General features: G+C 35.0%; 1 protein-coding gene across 2 annotated transcripts in view; it reads right to left on the bottom strand.

The window, feature by feature from the left end:
- The window catches only part of LOC124353680 (protein virilizer), a 57,484-nt gene that overhangs the window by 9,429 nt on the left and 31,637 nt on the right, over positions 1–16,418 (bottom strand). For both annotated transcript variants that reach the window (XM_046803638.1, XM_046803639.1), the window contains exons 12-20: positions 15,436–15,885; positions 10,176–11,067; positions 8,303–8,500; positions 6,287–6,493; positions 5,153–5,398; positions 3,675–3,937; positions 2,425–2,563; positions 1,767–1,886; positions 412–514 (exon numbers count right to left, since the gene is read on the bottom strand). In XM_046803638.1, the coding sequence (XP_046659594.1) occupies positions 412–514; positions 1,767–1,886; positions 2,425–2,563; positions 3,675–3,937; positions 5,153–5,398; positions 6,287–6,493; positions 8,303–8,500; positions 10,176–11,067; positions 15,436–15,885 (2,618 nt within the window). The remainder of the gene's footprint in view (positions 1–411; positions 515–1,766; positions 1,887–2,424; positions 2,564–3,674; positions 3,938–5,152; positions 5,399–6,286; positions 6,494–8,302; positions 8,501–10,175; positions 11,068–15,435; positions 15,886–16,418) is intronic.

Below are 16,418 nucleotides of genomic sequence, written 5' to 3'. Positions count from 1 at the left end.
TATTTTCAGTGGTTCTATTTGTAAAACAATAGGATTTAATGTTTTTTCAATTTATAAATTAAAAAATGTAGATTCCTTTACTAAATAGTATGTTGTTCACCATGTTTGTAAATTTTATACACAATTTCAAAAGTTTTGGGTTTTTTAATTCTCATAAGGATTTGTTATTGTTACAATTTGATACAGTATCTCTCAAATTTATGAAATATATCACTTCTCTTCAAAGAAATAGTGAAGAAAATTGTCCAAAATTAAAATACATAATTATTGGTTAAAAAATAAAAGCGAGAAAAACATTAATTGTTTACTATGATTTTCTGAACTTTCGTTTACTTAACCACTGCTCACATAAAAAACGTTAACTGTGAATTAAAAAAAAATTATCAAAAATGTTGAGTTTAACTGATTCACCTTTTGGCTCTAAGGGTTTAGATCCATCAGACTCCAGGAGCCGTATTAGTTCTGTCACATTCTCACACAAAGTCTCCAGACTCTCATCTTCAGCTCTGCTCTCCTGTCAACAACCATTTACTTTAACAGAAACAGAAAACATATAGATATAAATGTCTATTTTAACATTGATTCTGCTCCCTTACGTACTAGCCGCCACTGGCATCGCAAAGCAGCAACTCTGGTTGTTATGTTATTCAGTTCCCTCGACCTTGCTCATGAAAGCTCTTTATGAAACATACCTACTTAATACACACAATATTCCTCAGCCTCCGGTTTCGGAATATATATTAATTGTTAATATGTTTGGTGCAGTTCTATGAACACATTTTCTGTGCAAACTTCTGCTAACATATAGTTTCTTGATATCTAGTCTTGGATTGTATGTAGTTTTATTCATGGTGCTATATAAGGTCATTGCAAACCTAAAGTCTGTTTAAACTGTTTTAAATTTGATTTCGGATTGAATCATTGATTTTGTTAGTAAGAATAATTAATCCTATCCTAACTTGGAAACAAGTTAAATAATTTATAAGTAGAACATACTGTTTTTTTTATATATAAAAGGAGAGGCCGATCCCCTTTCAAGCCTTATTCTGTCCACCCTCATAGGCCACTGACCTGTACAAGGATCTTATCAAACAGAATAAGGGGGAAGTGTCGATACAGTACAAGGTCCATGGTACTGATAAAAAGTGCTTCAGTTACAGATAGGATTTGAACCTGTGCTATCTGTAACTCAGACCCAAAGTCCAACGCCTTAGACCGCTCGGCCAACGGCACTCCCGTGTTACAATAGAACTTGCTGTAGTCTCGTTTTGAGGTTATGTTGGTGATAAATAGATGTAACATTTATAAAATGGTGCAGCAATTTAAATCACTAATTTAACACTCGAGTTTTCACACAGGAGACAAAATAAAATACCAACTTGTTTAGTTAAAAATTAAATTATTTTTTAAGTTCAAATATAAATTAATATATAAGATCACATATTTAAAAAAAATAGTAAAAGAAATTTCCTTTCTACTCGAGCTCTTCTTGCCAAATAAATATTCTTGTCGCTCTTGCAATCAGACTTCTCAACTCTCACCCCCCTATCTCACGCGATTTTTCCAACCAATCAGCAGCCAGTTCACCAAGCATTACCTTATTCGGCAACCGACCACAGTCAATGGTTCCTGCCAAACAGAACCCGCTTTTGCATCCCAAATATAGAATTCATTCAACTCCCACCAATATAAATTCCAATTATTATTTCCTATTTATTCAAATAAACCAATTAATTAATGATCAGTTACAAACTGCTGTTAATCACCTGCAACAGAGTGTTGACAGCATAGAGCGGATGCTTGCTGTCTGAGTGGCGTCCCCAACCCAACAGGTTCGCCAACTCTGGAGCTGTCACAGTGAATGTGCGGGCCGGTAGTCCTAGAACCTACAACATGAGAATGACTTGCAAATTCATCTCCTTGACTTGTTATACGCTTTAAACAAGCTTTTACATTTCTCGTCAAAACTTAAACACAAAATCAAAACAGCTTACTTCATAAAATGTACGTTCATAAAATGTCCTAAAGTTTCATCTCCGAATCAATATGGTTATAAAATAAGACAGATAATTATCATTAATGTGTGTTTGAAAAGAACAATATACTTGTTCTATGATGATCATTGCTGATCATATGAGCTCCTTTGTTTTTCACATGTGCACCCACAAGTAGAAAATGTAGCACCTACAGGTTAGCAGCTCTAAGTATTTTGAGCAAGAAATTTTGGCTTAATTTATTCTTGATTTTGTATCATACTAAAGTTCCCACTGACTAGACCACATTTTTTAAATAAAACCAGTCAAACAAAAGACAATTTCATATTTCAAGTTCAAATTCATATTTTGTCATGGCAGATTAATAAAACGCTTTTAAAAACTAAATTTATTTAAAAATTGAATTTTAACAAATTCTTCCACAGCTCACCTCATCTGGGGCATCCGGAGTGAGACATCCCCTGAGCAGTTCCAGCAGACAGCTGAGTGTCTCCCTCGCCTCTGGTCCCCACACACTGACAATCTTGGTCACAACGTTGTACAAAGCATCTGGCTTCTTTTCCAGGCAGCTGGACACACAGATAATGGTTCAAAACACATATAACACTTGTTTCGAAACAATTTACAACCTATTAATGACAGAAGGTTTTTGAGCACTGGTCCAGCAGCTAGACCCAACTGATGATTCTGCAATTATCACGCCTGGAAGTGCTAACCACAGAGTCAACCAAGAAAGCGAATATAATAATGCAGGTATCGTAATAGTAATATTACACAAGATCGGTTATCAAGTAAAACATTTGAGTACGTAACCCATTAATTTAGTTTACTGTTGAAAAATAACAAGGTACTGTTGAAAGAACCCATTAATATCATACAGTGAAAGCTATACAAGTACTGTAAGAGATAACTGATTTTGAATATATTAAATTCATATTTTTAAGACTTCTATCAAGCAGTTGATAATGTTTCCTACAAGTTACATTGATTTACAAATAGACATGACAGCAGAAAAACATATATTTGCAATTTTCAATTAATGAGCTGGAGAGTTATCAAATTAAAGTTACCAATGCTTTGTTTGCTATTAATGTACAACCCTTTAAATTGAGGATGCGTTAATCTACCAGTAGAAGCTGGAAATGCCACAGCATTGGGGCGAAGAGTGTTTCAACGTAAAGTAGAACTGTTGCTCGATTTCATCTTCCGCTTGTGAGCTTCTTCCAATAAAGTTGAAAAACTAAAGTTGTCATAGGTTGACCTATGAGGTGTACACCTATCTGAAGAGATCCAGAGTAGGTCGGTAGCCAGTACTACCGTCTTCAATGAATGATGAAAGTAGTAATCATTTCGTTGCAGATATAATCTTGACAAAGTTGAAAGAAGTTCAAGATTTCAGAGGTCAACCTATGACAGCTTCAGTTTTTCAACTTTGTTGGAAGAAGCTCACAAACAGTAATTGAATTTCTCCTAAAAGATTACATAAAATTATTTGCATCCAAATGTTCTTAATCTCACAAAATTTTAAAAGTAAAATCAATTACCAAATTTGGTGTTTAAATATCTGTTAACTGGTCCAGGAAGAAACCAAGAAACTTGCAGCTTATTGTGGGTTTCTAACCTAAGTTTTTAATCAGATTGGAACAATCCTTCCTCATTCCGTTCTTAGTATTGACTTACTTTTTGAGGTGGAAGAAACCATAGTCGTGCTCCGTCAGCATGAGGAAAGCTCGCAGACAGCCCTGCACAGTGGTCTGGCTGTGTCCTGGGTCTGCTGCGTGTTCCAACATCACCAGAGTCAGTGTTCCGAGCAGATCACGTGGGGGCAGCGTGTTTGCCAAGTACATCTCGGTGGAGACCGCTCCCCCCTGCAGTATCCCTGGCGGTGGCACCAGTGTCAGCTCGCAATGACACAGTGACTGGATCACTGACAGTATACACTCCTGCAACAAATGGGATATACCATACATTTGTGGTGGCACTTAAATTTCTCAGCCTACAATATTAATAGAGATAAATATAGGAAATCATTTTTTAGAAAGTGTTAAATACCCATTGCAAGTGTTTTAGTTAAGTTTACAACATTTAAAATAAGTAGCCTATGTTCAGTGGCACAAATACCTACCAAATTACAGATAATTTTCTAATGTTTGTGTATTCAAAAGATTCTAGAAAACATTGCCCAAACAGTCCTACAAAAGTAGAAATATGACTATAACAATAAAATTGGCTGTATATCTTGCAGAACTTTTACCCACTTCAAGAAGCAAAAACAATACTGTTGTGTTATATGTATGTTAAAAAGGGTTTTAGTTGACTTTTCATTATACTAATATATATATATATATATATATATATATATATATATATATATATATATATATATATATACGTGTAGTCAAGATGAAGTGGTATTCTCATTGTATCATCAGGTACACAATTGAGTGCACTACGATGTTTCTGAGATAATCTCAAATCATGGTGGAGCAGCCGAGTTTTCTACACATAATGTAGATCACCACTTCATCTTAATTACATTACACATTACAGAGTTTGTTTTGAGCTTCTTCGTCACCGACTGTTTTGGATCTCTTCAGATGGATGTTGATTCCAGATTCCAGGAGTCAAATCTGTCACAGTATTAGACTTCAGACGCTGCACTAAGTGGAAGGTGAACTGGAGCTGAATTTAACATTCTTTTTCGGGAGTAGTTTTATTGTTAATCTCCATTAATTTTCTCCTTCATGTTTTTCTGAAATAACCTTTTAACAAATCCAAAATTGTGAGGTACTTGTGTCCTGTGTATTGGAGAAACTTGAGTTAGATGAGATAACACTTTGATCATTTAGGAACTTTAGTTCAGTGAGACAACACTCCTACCATTTAAAACTTGAGTTTGATAAGACACCACTTTGATCATCATAATTTTATCCATAATACTCATCCATAGCTCTTTCAAACCTTTTTAAAGTTTTTACCGTAATTTTGTACTTATTGTACATGTTTCATTCTTGTTTGTGCCTTTTCACATTGTCTAGCTCGACTGAATTAAAATAAGTAATACGACTTTTAACTATTACTGGCTTCATTTGTGTTTAGTAAGTAAACCCCCTATTTAGTAAGCAAGCACAGACATCCATAGATAAAACACCACATACCTGAGCCTGCACATGTGTGGGAGACTCGTGGTTGGCCCGCAGTATGTGGCAAAGGCTCACGATCAAGTCCGGGTATCGCTGGGTCTTGTCACTGTTGTTCCTAATGGTGAGGTGCAGGAGGGCGGCCTTGACGGGTGCGTGAGTCGCCAGACACGCCAGGAACGTCAACAGTCGCATCATGTGGCTGGACACAGGCCACTCTGAACTCACTGCTTTCACTATAGTGTCCAGCACTGCCCTAGTTACCTGTCATGCACATGGCAAATTCTGTTTTATTACAGTTTAACTGATGAGGTATAAACATTTTCAAAATGTAGTAATGAAAATCAAAAATATAAAAATTACAACAATAAACATGATCTGTCTGCCAAAATTCACAGATAATGTTAACTACAGCATAAGTACTTGGACAATGAATACTTATTCAAAATAAACAGCGATAGTAGTTATACATTTGAGCACAAAACAGCTAAATGGCAGTAACAATGTAAAAGCACAGTTTTATATACACCAACAACTGACTGAATCAGCTGGTACATACCATGCTGACTGAATCGACCGACTTTTATTTTTCGTACTTCATGCAATCTTCTGAATTAATACTTCCAGTTTCATTTGTGCATAGAGCAATCTGTACTAAATTTTACTGTACAAAGAACGCAAATATTTAATAAACAGTTCCTCTATAGCATGATGAAACGAAAACATCCCACAAGCGACAAAAGCACTTTGAGGGTTAAATAAATCTTTGATAAATTTATTAACTAATAAGTTACAAGTGCCTGATAGCTTAAATTAGAAACAATTTTCCAAATGTTCATATCCACAATATTTCTAATAGCTAAAAATGTTTGACCTCATACAAATAATCATGTTATCACTTATACTAAATTTCATTATTTGTTTATTCAGATCTGGTGTTGAATACGTTTGAAGTCGATGGTGTATAATAATGGCATTTGTTTGGTTATTAGTATATAACTTTATTTAATATTAAATTACATTATTCATTTCAATGTCCCATTAAACTCATGTGATTGTATTTCAATTAAGTTTGATTAAACATATGTAAGCTCCCACTCTAAATTTAAGTTGACAGAATTATACAATAATAGTTTCATGACCACTACGTACAGTGAGAGCGGTGGGAGCAGCCAGGTCTGCCAACTGGACACAGACACTTCTCAGCAGCTGTAGTAGCGGGTTGTAACTGCTGCTGCACATGGTGCTGATCATCTCATGTATCAGGCTGCTGAGGCAGTGGAGATGGGCTGACCATAATTTACGACAATTGACAACCCGAGTAATTTCTTCATCCGGCAACGGAGAACGGCTCTGGACCTGTGCATTAATGGATTCTTAGGATTAAAAATAAATTATTAACAAGACTACAGCGGCTAACCACACTCATTCTATACTTAATCACCATGGCTTTGTCTAGCATCTTAGGATAGAACAAAAAATGACCAAAAATAGATCTTCTAAATTATGGACCTATGTCATTTGTTTTACATTCTCAAAAACTATTGAAATTGTTACTGACAAAGATTGATGAGCCATTTATAAATCCTAATTACTCACTGTCAATTCATATTTTATAAAAGAGAGCCATTCCAGCTTGATAACAGTGTATCAACATAGTTGAAAATTGAAGAAGGGTTAATTTTTGCCCTATCTTTCTTTTTAGGTAGCAATGTTTTTGATTCTTTAGGCCATAACTTGATTTTTCCTTGAGAGTAAATAATCTATTGAACTAGTTATTTATGAGGTATTTACAAAGGAAATAATTACCGGTATTGCATTACATTTATCTCAGAAACAAAATATTCATATATATACAGATAAAGTTAAAAATGTAAAAATCAAAATCCTCGGAGAGATATTATGCTTAATACTATCTATATCAGTTAACTAATGATTTTTCAACATTTACCCAAAACTGTAGTACATATTGTTTGGTGTTCCTGTATATCCGAAGTAGGAATACATTATTAGTATGTACTTTTTGTGGAATGACATACAACATTTACAAAATTTAAAAAATCAGTTTAACTATTTATAATATTTTCCACAATTAACCACATACAGCTTCTTAGCATTTTATAAAAAGTGATACATTTTTATTCAATCTTTGACTACCAAGGTCTGTTCTAGCTAGTGCATGTGAAAAGTGCGAGAGGCTGTGATGCTAACAATAAAAAAAAATACTAATTTATTTAAATCACATCAGACCATAATGATACCGAAAGGTTCTGATATGGGAGTTTTGTGTTGTTCTTCCTCTTTGATTTATGAATCCCTGTGTCATTGTAACAATGTCTTCTTCTGACCATAATGTAGTGGTAATATATTGTAAATTCACAAATGGTATTAACTGAATGTAACAAGAGTCGTTTTTTTTTTTGAATTGAAACGATGGAATAATGAGTAATGAACTTGCTAAATAATTTTTCCAGAAATTCCAATTTAAGTTCCTTTCCTGACTACAGATGAATAAATACATTTAAATAAGACCTGAATCAATAATATATTTCTAAGGCATCTGTCCAGTCCAGTCCGTGTCTTTTGGTTATTACTTTTAAGTTTATGCCATGCCCTTCATTTTCACGATGAACACCTAAAATTTTGGTTCTGATTGAAAGCAATATAATTTTACAACCAATAACAATATCTAATGCAAAATGTTTAAAAACACTGATTGCTACAAAACAACTTTACGTATTGGTTTTTAAGTCAAATTTCAACTAATTAGTATAAGTATTATAAAGAAATGAGTTGATATTAACTAGGTTAGTGAATTGAGAATCACTGTCCGAATAACAGCAATGTTTAGTAATCAGCTACTTCAAACTAAGCAAAAATACTCTCATAAGATTAACATTGGAATTTTTAATAGCCCTATGCTCATACCCATTTTGAATCCAAAAAAGGCACATCTAGAATGTAAGGGACTTTCAATTGATACAAATATGTATTTAAAATAATATTTTAGATAGCTAAAATTTGTAGCACAAAAATCAAAATATTATTTTATTAATACAGATTATTCAACTCAAGTTAAATTGCTGATTTTTAGAAATTATATACATTTTTAGTACTTTCACACCCTTGATTTTACTATATACAGTATTATAACAGTATTATGGTGACCTGTAGAGGCAAAGGCAGCAGCTCTGACAGTAGGGACAGTCCTGGCAGGAAATTGTTGGGTGTAGAGACAGTAAACTTAAACACTTCAGTCATCATCAGAGTCCACAGGCTCTTGTTAAGGGCCTCGGTTTCTGTACTTGGTTCCGAGGTCACTGGCTGTGTGAAGGCCAAAAGGGTTTCCACTATATCTCTGCAAACCTAGAACAAACAAGATGAGCATTTAGTACAAAGAGATACATTTAGTGATGGTATGGATTAAATTTGATCATAGACCTTTATACCTCTTTGAAGCATCAAAGTTAATTCTGTAATCAATGAGGGTTTTATGTGATATTTAATATCCGGATCTAATCCAATCAAGACGATTTGTGTAACCATCCAATAATAATGAAATGAACTTTTTAAGGACATAACCCAAAGTTCAGTGTGAAGAATTAACTAATACCAAATGCAGCTATATTAAATAAGATATTTAGACACTTTACTTTAGAAAACATAATTAAGTTCATAATAACATTTTTTTCCACTTTTTACTTATTTATTTGAGAAATCAATAATTTGGACTATTATCTATTCATAATTCATGCTATTTATTGTATCACTCTTCTTGTTCCAATGTATTTAACTGCCAGGATGACCAACTATCTCTGAAAATTGTTTGTCTCACTCTTTATTGTATGAATTTGAGGAAACGTCTAAATTTTCCTACAATTAACATTGATAAAGAAAGTATTTTAACTAATTATAATTAATCCTGGCTCTTTAAATATTGTAATCATTTTCCTATTGTAGATACAAACAGTGAGTTCCAAATTTTATGCACACTGAAGGGATCTTGGAAACTATCAGAAATACAACAAAGATTAAATGGACAAAGTTTTGTGTGATAACAAGACCAACAAATTAATGTAGTCAAGTTGATTATTAGTTGCGTCATTCACTCACTGCATTCAAAAACTGATTTTGGTCAAAAATTCTAAACTGTCACAGCTCTCTTATTTGTACGTATATTGCAACATTTTCCACATGAAATCTGCATATTAATATCTTCTCTACCCACTACTCAGTCAAAACATTTTTTCCTTTGGTATAACGTTTTTTAAATATCTCCAAAATTTAAGGAGAATTTCAATGGAATTGACAGCTTTGTTAGTTAGACTTTATGCAATAATAGTCATGAATACGTTTACATGTCTATTTCTACTCATAAAAAGTGATAACATCATACACTAACTTTTTTTCAGATGGTTTTAAGTCAAGGACTGGAAAATATTATATAAAATTATGGCAGTTACACCACTTTGTGTTTGGGTATTACATATTCCTTGATAATTATGAATTATAAGTGATTATAATTTACAAATAGAACCAGGAGTCTTTTCCACAGTGATTATACTGAACAAACTATTATAACCAACTATAGTTTGAAAAAAATATTCAAGACTTAATACATAAAAAACTTGCATCTTGTAACTATGCAAAACATTACTGGCCTTTTCTTTTTCATTTAAAATTTTAAATGTGCAGTCAAAGCATTCGATACATTTCCAAGGCAATCATGTAATTTTTTAGCAATTAATATATATATATATATATATATATATATATATATATATATATATATATATATGTGATATTTAGCGTTCATCTGTATTAATTTCAGTGAATTTGTCTTGCTGGATATAAATTTAAGTTATTTTCAAATTATAATCACGCAAAACTTTTACTAAAACTAATAATCACAAATTCCGTAATTCAAGTGTTGAATGGGTAACAAAATGACCACTTTTTGCTCACTCTACTAAATCTGATATTCCAAAATAACAATCAACAAAACAACAATGTAACAAATAACAATAACAAGTCGGTGTACCTTCTGTGCCTGGAAGTGAGCATGGGCGCTGAGTGGAATGGCTTGCATGAGAGCGTAGGTCTGCAGCAAAACAGGGATCATTGTGAGGTCCTTGTATTCGGTGTTGCGACAGCGGATGACCTGTGTGAGCACGCGGCGCACCAGCTGTAGAGCAGGGTGCAGCAGCGCAAGCAGCGACAGGCCCTGGCGCCCCACCAGTCGTGCTGAGTGGAGAGACGGTTGCTCGTAGTGTTCACAAAGCCGCTGCAGTACCGCACCCAGATGGGTCACACCCTCCAGTGAGAACAACTGAATGATGACACACTTGTACTTGAGCTCCACGTACTCCAAAGAGTCCGGAGCCGGTAGAGAGAGCTCCTTGTCACGAGGTGGAATCCCAAGATACTTCAACACTCTGACGGCAGTAATCAACTCTCCAGGAAGTGACGTTGCATTTTCGATGTTCTTCTTCAAAATTTCCACCAGTGACGAAATATCATCGTAGGCGAACACCGAAGGGTTCTCCACTGGCTTAAGCCATGGCATCAACTCGTTCAACTCCTGACCTGAATCCTTCCCAATCATCTCTATTAATTCCTTGCTGTATTTTTGAAGGAACGGAACATGATCAGAAAACTTTACTGTCATCGTTATTAAATCGGCTGCATATGATTTTCCTGGAGACTTCTTCACTTTGGTGTCCTTCTCAACCGTCTTCGCTCTAAAGTAGTTGAGGAGCACTGACATGTGGTCACCTCGGCTCAGAACGTGTACCACCCCCATCTTACCGACTGCGGAAAATGTGAGGCAGAACAGTGACTGGAGGTGATCAAACACTTCTGGGTCATCCGGATCGGTCTTGTTTTGGTGGTAGCAGTGCAGCAGGCCATCTACGTGGGACAAAGCTTGTAATCTGTGAACAGACAATAATTATGTTACACAATTGGATAACAATCCCAGTCAGCTGGCAAACTGGTGTAAATGTACACAATAAACTTAGCCAATAAGCAATTAATTAAAAACTGATGGAAGTAATGGTAAATAGGTTTTTGAGATGGAACCTTATTGTTCTATTGTACTGTGTATGCAAATAGTTACAACAATACATTGTTTTATAAAAAAAATGGAAAATGTAAAAAAATTATTATATGTAATAAGCTTAATTTAATAAAAATAAAATTTAAGATTGATATAATATTAAAACAAGTGTTCCCTAAAGTAGCTTGAATGGACAAGTTGAATTCTGTAAATTTAAAACAATGGTATTCCATTGTAAATAACTAATTTTTTGATTGGTCCAGAGTTCTGTAACTTGTTGACCAATAGGAAACCTAGTTGGTTACATGTGATTTAATGCTACAACAAAACTACTGGAGAGCTCTACTTACTTTCTAGTGTGGTTTAGCCTCGTAGGCAGAAAGTTAGATCAGGATTGAAAGAAGACCCCAGTTTACGGGTATGTACAGTACATTTTATTACAACTTTGAACCAACCAACTAATTGTTTTAACTTATATAAAAATTCATATATATCTCTACTGTGTTAAATTTTTAATACCAATAAAACTTCACTAAAAAGTTTTTAGTAACTGGAAAGTAAATTTGTTTAACCCTATAAGTGGCAAGCACCGTCTGAGACGTGATTCACGCCGCTGCGAAGTGGCAAGCGCCGTCACAGCCATCGCTTCACATTTAAGGCTGTTGCTCCGCAACCATCCATTATTTTTTAGGCCTAGTTTGAACTATCGTAATTCTCCATGAAATTTCCTATATATTATCATATAGTATAGTGTGTATTCATGTTACTAACGTTTGCTGGCTTAAATGAATCCAACAGTTTTCGTTTGGACCTGGTGGCAGACGAGAGAACAGCTTGTCTACTCATCTCGTCACTGTTTTGTTTGGCGACTTTGCGTACTGTTATTGTCAGTATATTATTGATTATCGCATTGTTTTTTGTTACCGGTAAATGTTTAGGTTATTCGTTCGTCATGGAAAATGTTTGGGGGTACTTTGGGATTATACCGACCACACCAGTATGAGGAACACAAACATATAAATTTATAGAAAAAAACATTATAGAATGAAAAAGCAACTCTTCAATTACAAAATTGCAAACTTACAACGATTATTAATTGTTAATGGGTTTCCTGTGACGCCCAGAATGCAGCAATATCAAGGATGAGTGAGTGTAGTGGATTTCCGCCTTCAGCTGCAACTGCCGACGCCGCCCACACATATTTTAAATTTGGGCATCTAGTCATGATCTTGTAAAAAACGAATGGCCCCCTCTTCGCTCCTGGGTAAATCCCAAATTCTCATAGTGTCACCCATCACTAATCTATTACACACTACAGTAAAACACGAAAGTACAACAAAGCGACGCACTCGACAGACACTTCGGCATGACAGTACAAGAATGCGGTGCACCAGCTGAACGGGGGCGGCGAGATTTCTGTAGTCACGTTATCTACTAGACCACTAGACCGCTCGACTTTGACCTCTGTCTGAGGATGGGGAGGGGTTTGCGATAAGACAATTCCTGTTTTATATTTACGAAATATATTGTGCTATGGCAAACTAAGCCACTATTCAAAATCAAAATCAAAATCAAAATGTCTTTATTACGTGAACATTAAGTACAGTAATTTGTCAAAATATAATACATAATGCAAAGTTAGATAATTACAGTTTAATAGTGTCATCATTGTGAGTATAGGAGGTTTATGCTTTAATTTTTTAAAATCACGTGGTTCCAGTGTTAGCAGATTCCAGGAACTCTTCAATGGTGTATACAGGTCTCTTCAGCAAAAAACTCTCGAAGTAGGTTCTTTAGTCTGTTTCCTGTCAGGCTGCGGAGGTAGTCTGGTAGAAGGTTTTTTAAATTTCCGGCCAATGTATGAAGGTTTCTTCTCATATAAAGCTGTTCTGTGTTGAAGGTAGAGTGAGCCTTGAGGCATGGCGTGTGGGGTAATTATGGAGGTCCCATGTGAGTCTGCAGATGTAGTTTATCTACGTGCAAGATGGCTTCATAAATGTAAAGTGCAGGTACTGTAAGTATGCCTAGGGTCTGGTAGGCCTGTCGGCAAGTTTGTAGTGGCTCAAGGTTTGCAAGGGTCCTGACTGCCTTCTTTTGGGAGTACCAGAACTCTCTTGAGGTTTCCTTGGGAGGTTCCCCAGACTATAAGGGCCATACCTAATGTGAGACTCTATTAGCGCATAGTAGGCTATTTTTTTTTGCCGCTTACCAGAGAGCCTACCCATTTAATTACGTTTAACAACGTAGATGCCTGTACTAATTTTATTGCATATGTTGTTTACATGATCTGCCCATGTGAGTCTGCTATCGAGAGTTACTCCCAAAAAAAAACTTGATCTGGTTAGCCACTGGTATATTGGGAATGCTTGCTGGTACCTCTTTCTTCCTGCTAAAGTGTACCTGTGTAGTTTTGTCAGGGTTTATATTGCTAAGTCATTTAATTTACTGTAGATTATGGCGCTTTCTAAATGATGTGATAGAGTTACTGTACAATTGTTCAGCTGTGTCATTTCTTAGAAGAAGAGTGGTAATCATCTGCGTACATTATGCAGCTCGTACTTTCATTTTGAATTAGAGCTGGGAAAGTCGTTAGTCAGCAGAATAAACAAAATGGGTCCCAACACAGATCCCTGTGGGACTCCTCTAGTAATTGGTTGAGGACAAGATCTGAACATGCTAAGTGACGCCAGATGTAGTATGCTGAATTCTCCACAATTTGGGATCTCCCTTTGAGATAACTATCAAACCACTTGTTTTCCAGACCTGTTACTCCCAAAGCTGCAAGTTTTTTTTAGAGATGAGGCTGTGTCCTAAGCAATCAAAGGCCTTACTGTAAGTCTAGGAATAAGGCAGTGACAAATTGTCCCTCCTCTATGCTGTCAATTATAGATTCGACCAGACTTATGATGGCAGATAAAGTAGATTTTCCCTTCTGGAAGCCATGCTGGCAGTCAGTAATTATAAGTCCTGTTGTGTAAGATGTGTCATTAGTCTCTTCAATACTATTTTTTCAATAATTTTTGAAAACGTTGATATTAAGGAAATGGGTCTATAGTTTTTGGGGTCAGTTTTTTGGTCCTTTTTTGTGCTGGGGATAGACCTTGGAGACTTTTAAGCTTTGTTGGGAATTGGCCCTATTATAGGCCCTACACTACTGGGAGGAAAAGGCAAGCCCCTTCTAGTGACTCGGAGTAAAATAAACCAGTTTTTTACATAGATTTAGATTTTCCCATCTAACTTTTTTTTGTTCTTGTAAATAGACAAAAATGTATAAGAAGTAATTTGATTAGAATAAAATTGTATATATTATGTGAATTTGACATTATTTTGTAGCTCCAGTAGTTAGTTTCATAGTGACGGACAGTAGAACTTAACAATTATTTTTTTCTAAAAGAAAATCTTTACACATCTACAATGATATTCATCTAAAAATAAAGGTAAAGGAACCAAATATTATATTTATTCTTATTCTATAGTTTCATAAGAAAAACAAAAATATATAATGTTGCTAGGTTATCACTTAGACAATATTTTCTAAAAAATAAGTTTAACGATCACGGCAATTTACCCGAAAACGGCTTGCCACTGAGACCACAAATGACCGCCACTTATAGGGTTAAACAAAGTAATAAAATTTAAAACTATTAAAAATCTAATAAAATTTATAATTTGTTTCTTATTAGGGTTTTCAGTGAACCGGACAAGAAACCAAATAAAAAGTTGTAAGTTGCTTTAGTTCATTATAATAAGAAGTATTTTACTTTTTGTTGGGATGTACCAATTCAAGCTAAATTCAGGAATTATAAAATTATTTAAGTGTTAAAAAATTATTCTAAAATGTGCTCTTACCAGAATTATGATTCTGGAAGAATTATAATTCTACCAAGAAAGTATAAATTATAGAAAGTATAATTTAATAATTGAGTTCAGTTTGTACAGACATCAAATTGTAAATTGGAGATTACAACAAGATAAATTTTAAAAAAGCAATTGTTAACATTACAAGACTATAATTTTATTTGCCAGAACACCAACTCCATTTAAATATTATTATTTATTAATGAAGAATAATCTGGTTATTATTATTTGTCATGGAGTATCTCCACCAGAGGATACAGTACATAACTAATAAATACATTTTATTAGTCCAACCATGTTACATTAGAGCATTGTGTTGTGTGAGTATAAAATACTTCTAACAATCTACACAAGGCAGATTTATTGTAATTGCCGATGTACTGACCTGTAGACGAGGTGCAAGCCGAGCTGAGAATCGTCTGGCTGGGAGCCAAGAAGACCACGGACCAGAGGGTTAATGGTGTCCGGGATGGCCGCCAGAAATCTCAGCCCTTGCTGGGAGTCCTGCAGGCAAGCCAGAAGCTCGTGGGCCGGGGTGACCACACTAGGGTAGCAGGACGTGGCCGGGTGTGTGAGCAGGATCAGCAGCGTCTCTAGCAGCCGGTGAGTGCGACAGTAGGTCATCAGTGCCGGATACGGGTCCGGCGCAGAAACACAGCTCAGCTCAAACTGTGCCGAGACCGGCAGGAACCTCTTGGGTTGAGAGATCAACATTGGGGCATCATTGTACACCCTAACGATCTCCTCTAAGGAATTTGCGATGTTCTCCAAGTCAATTTCTGCTGTTTCTGCCTCACTGTCCTTACCTTCCTCCATTACAAGTTCACCAACAGATCTGAAGTCAGAATTGGAGGTCAGCCACATAGTAAAATATTGAGAGAGGAGTATATCAAGGTTTTTAAATAAAAAGTTAAGTAGTCTGCTGCAAAGATGTAATTACTTTTTAAAGAAATGTTGAAATAATATTAATACATTTAAACAAACTAACACAAATAATTAATAATGGATTGTAATTTGGGTATTGATGAAGGTGGGATTTTAACCTTCTTAGTTAAATTAATCTTGGATTTTATGTTCTTTAAAATTGAGTTTAAATTATTTTCCATTTCGTAGAAGCAATTTTAATAATGTATAAAAGGATCATGTGTTCATGAAGAACTTGAACACATTGCAAAAAATGTACTGCCTCTCAATTTTTGAAATTTACAAGCAGAAAAACTCTTTCTGGCATGATAAACCGCAAATAACCAACTACCAGACTAAGTAAAGGTGTATTTTTAATTACAATATATTTAATACTTAATCCTGTATCTTTACATTAAAATTGATTGTGAAGCTAAGCATTTAGGACTAATATCTAATTCTCTT

This window comes from Homalodisca vitripennis, chromosome 2 (assembly GCF_021130785.1).
Source record: "Homalodisca vitripennis isolate AUS2020 chromosome 2, UT_GWSS_2.1, whole genome shotgun sequence".
Classification (NCBI taxonomy): Eukaryota; Metazoa; Arthropoda; class Insecta; order Hemiptera; family Cicadellidae; genus Homalodisca; species Homalodisca vitripennis.
This window is presented reverse-complemented; position numbering and strand designations above follow the sequence as displayed.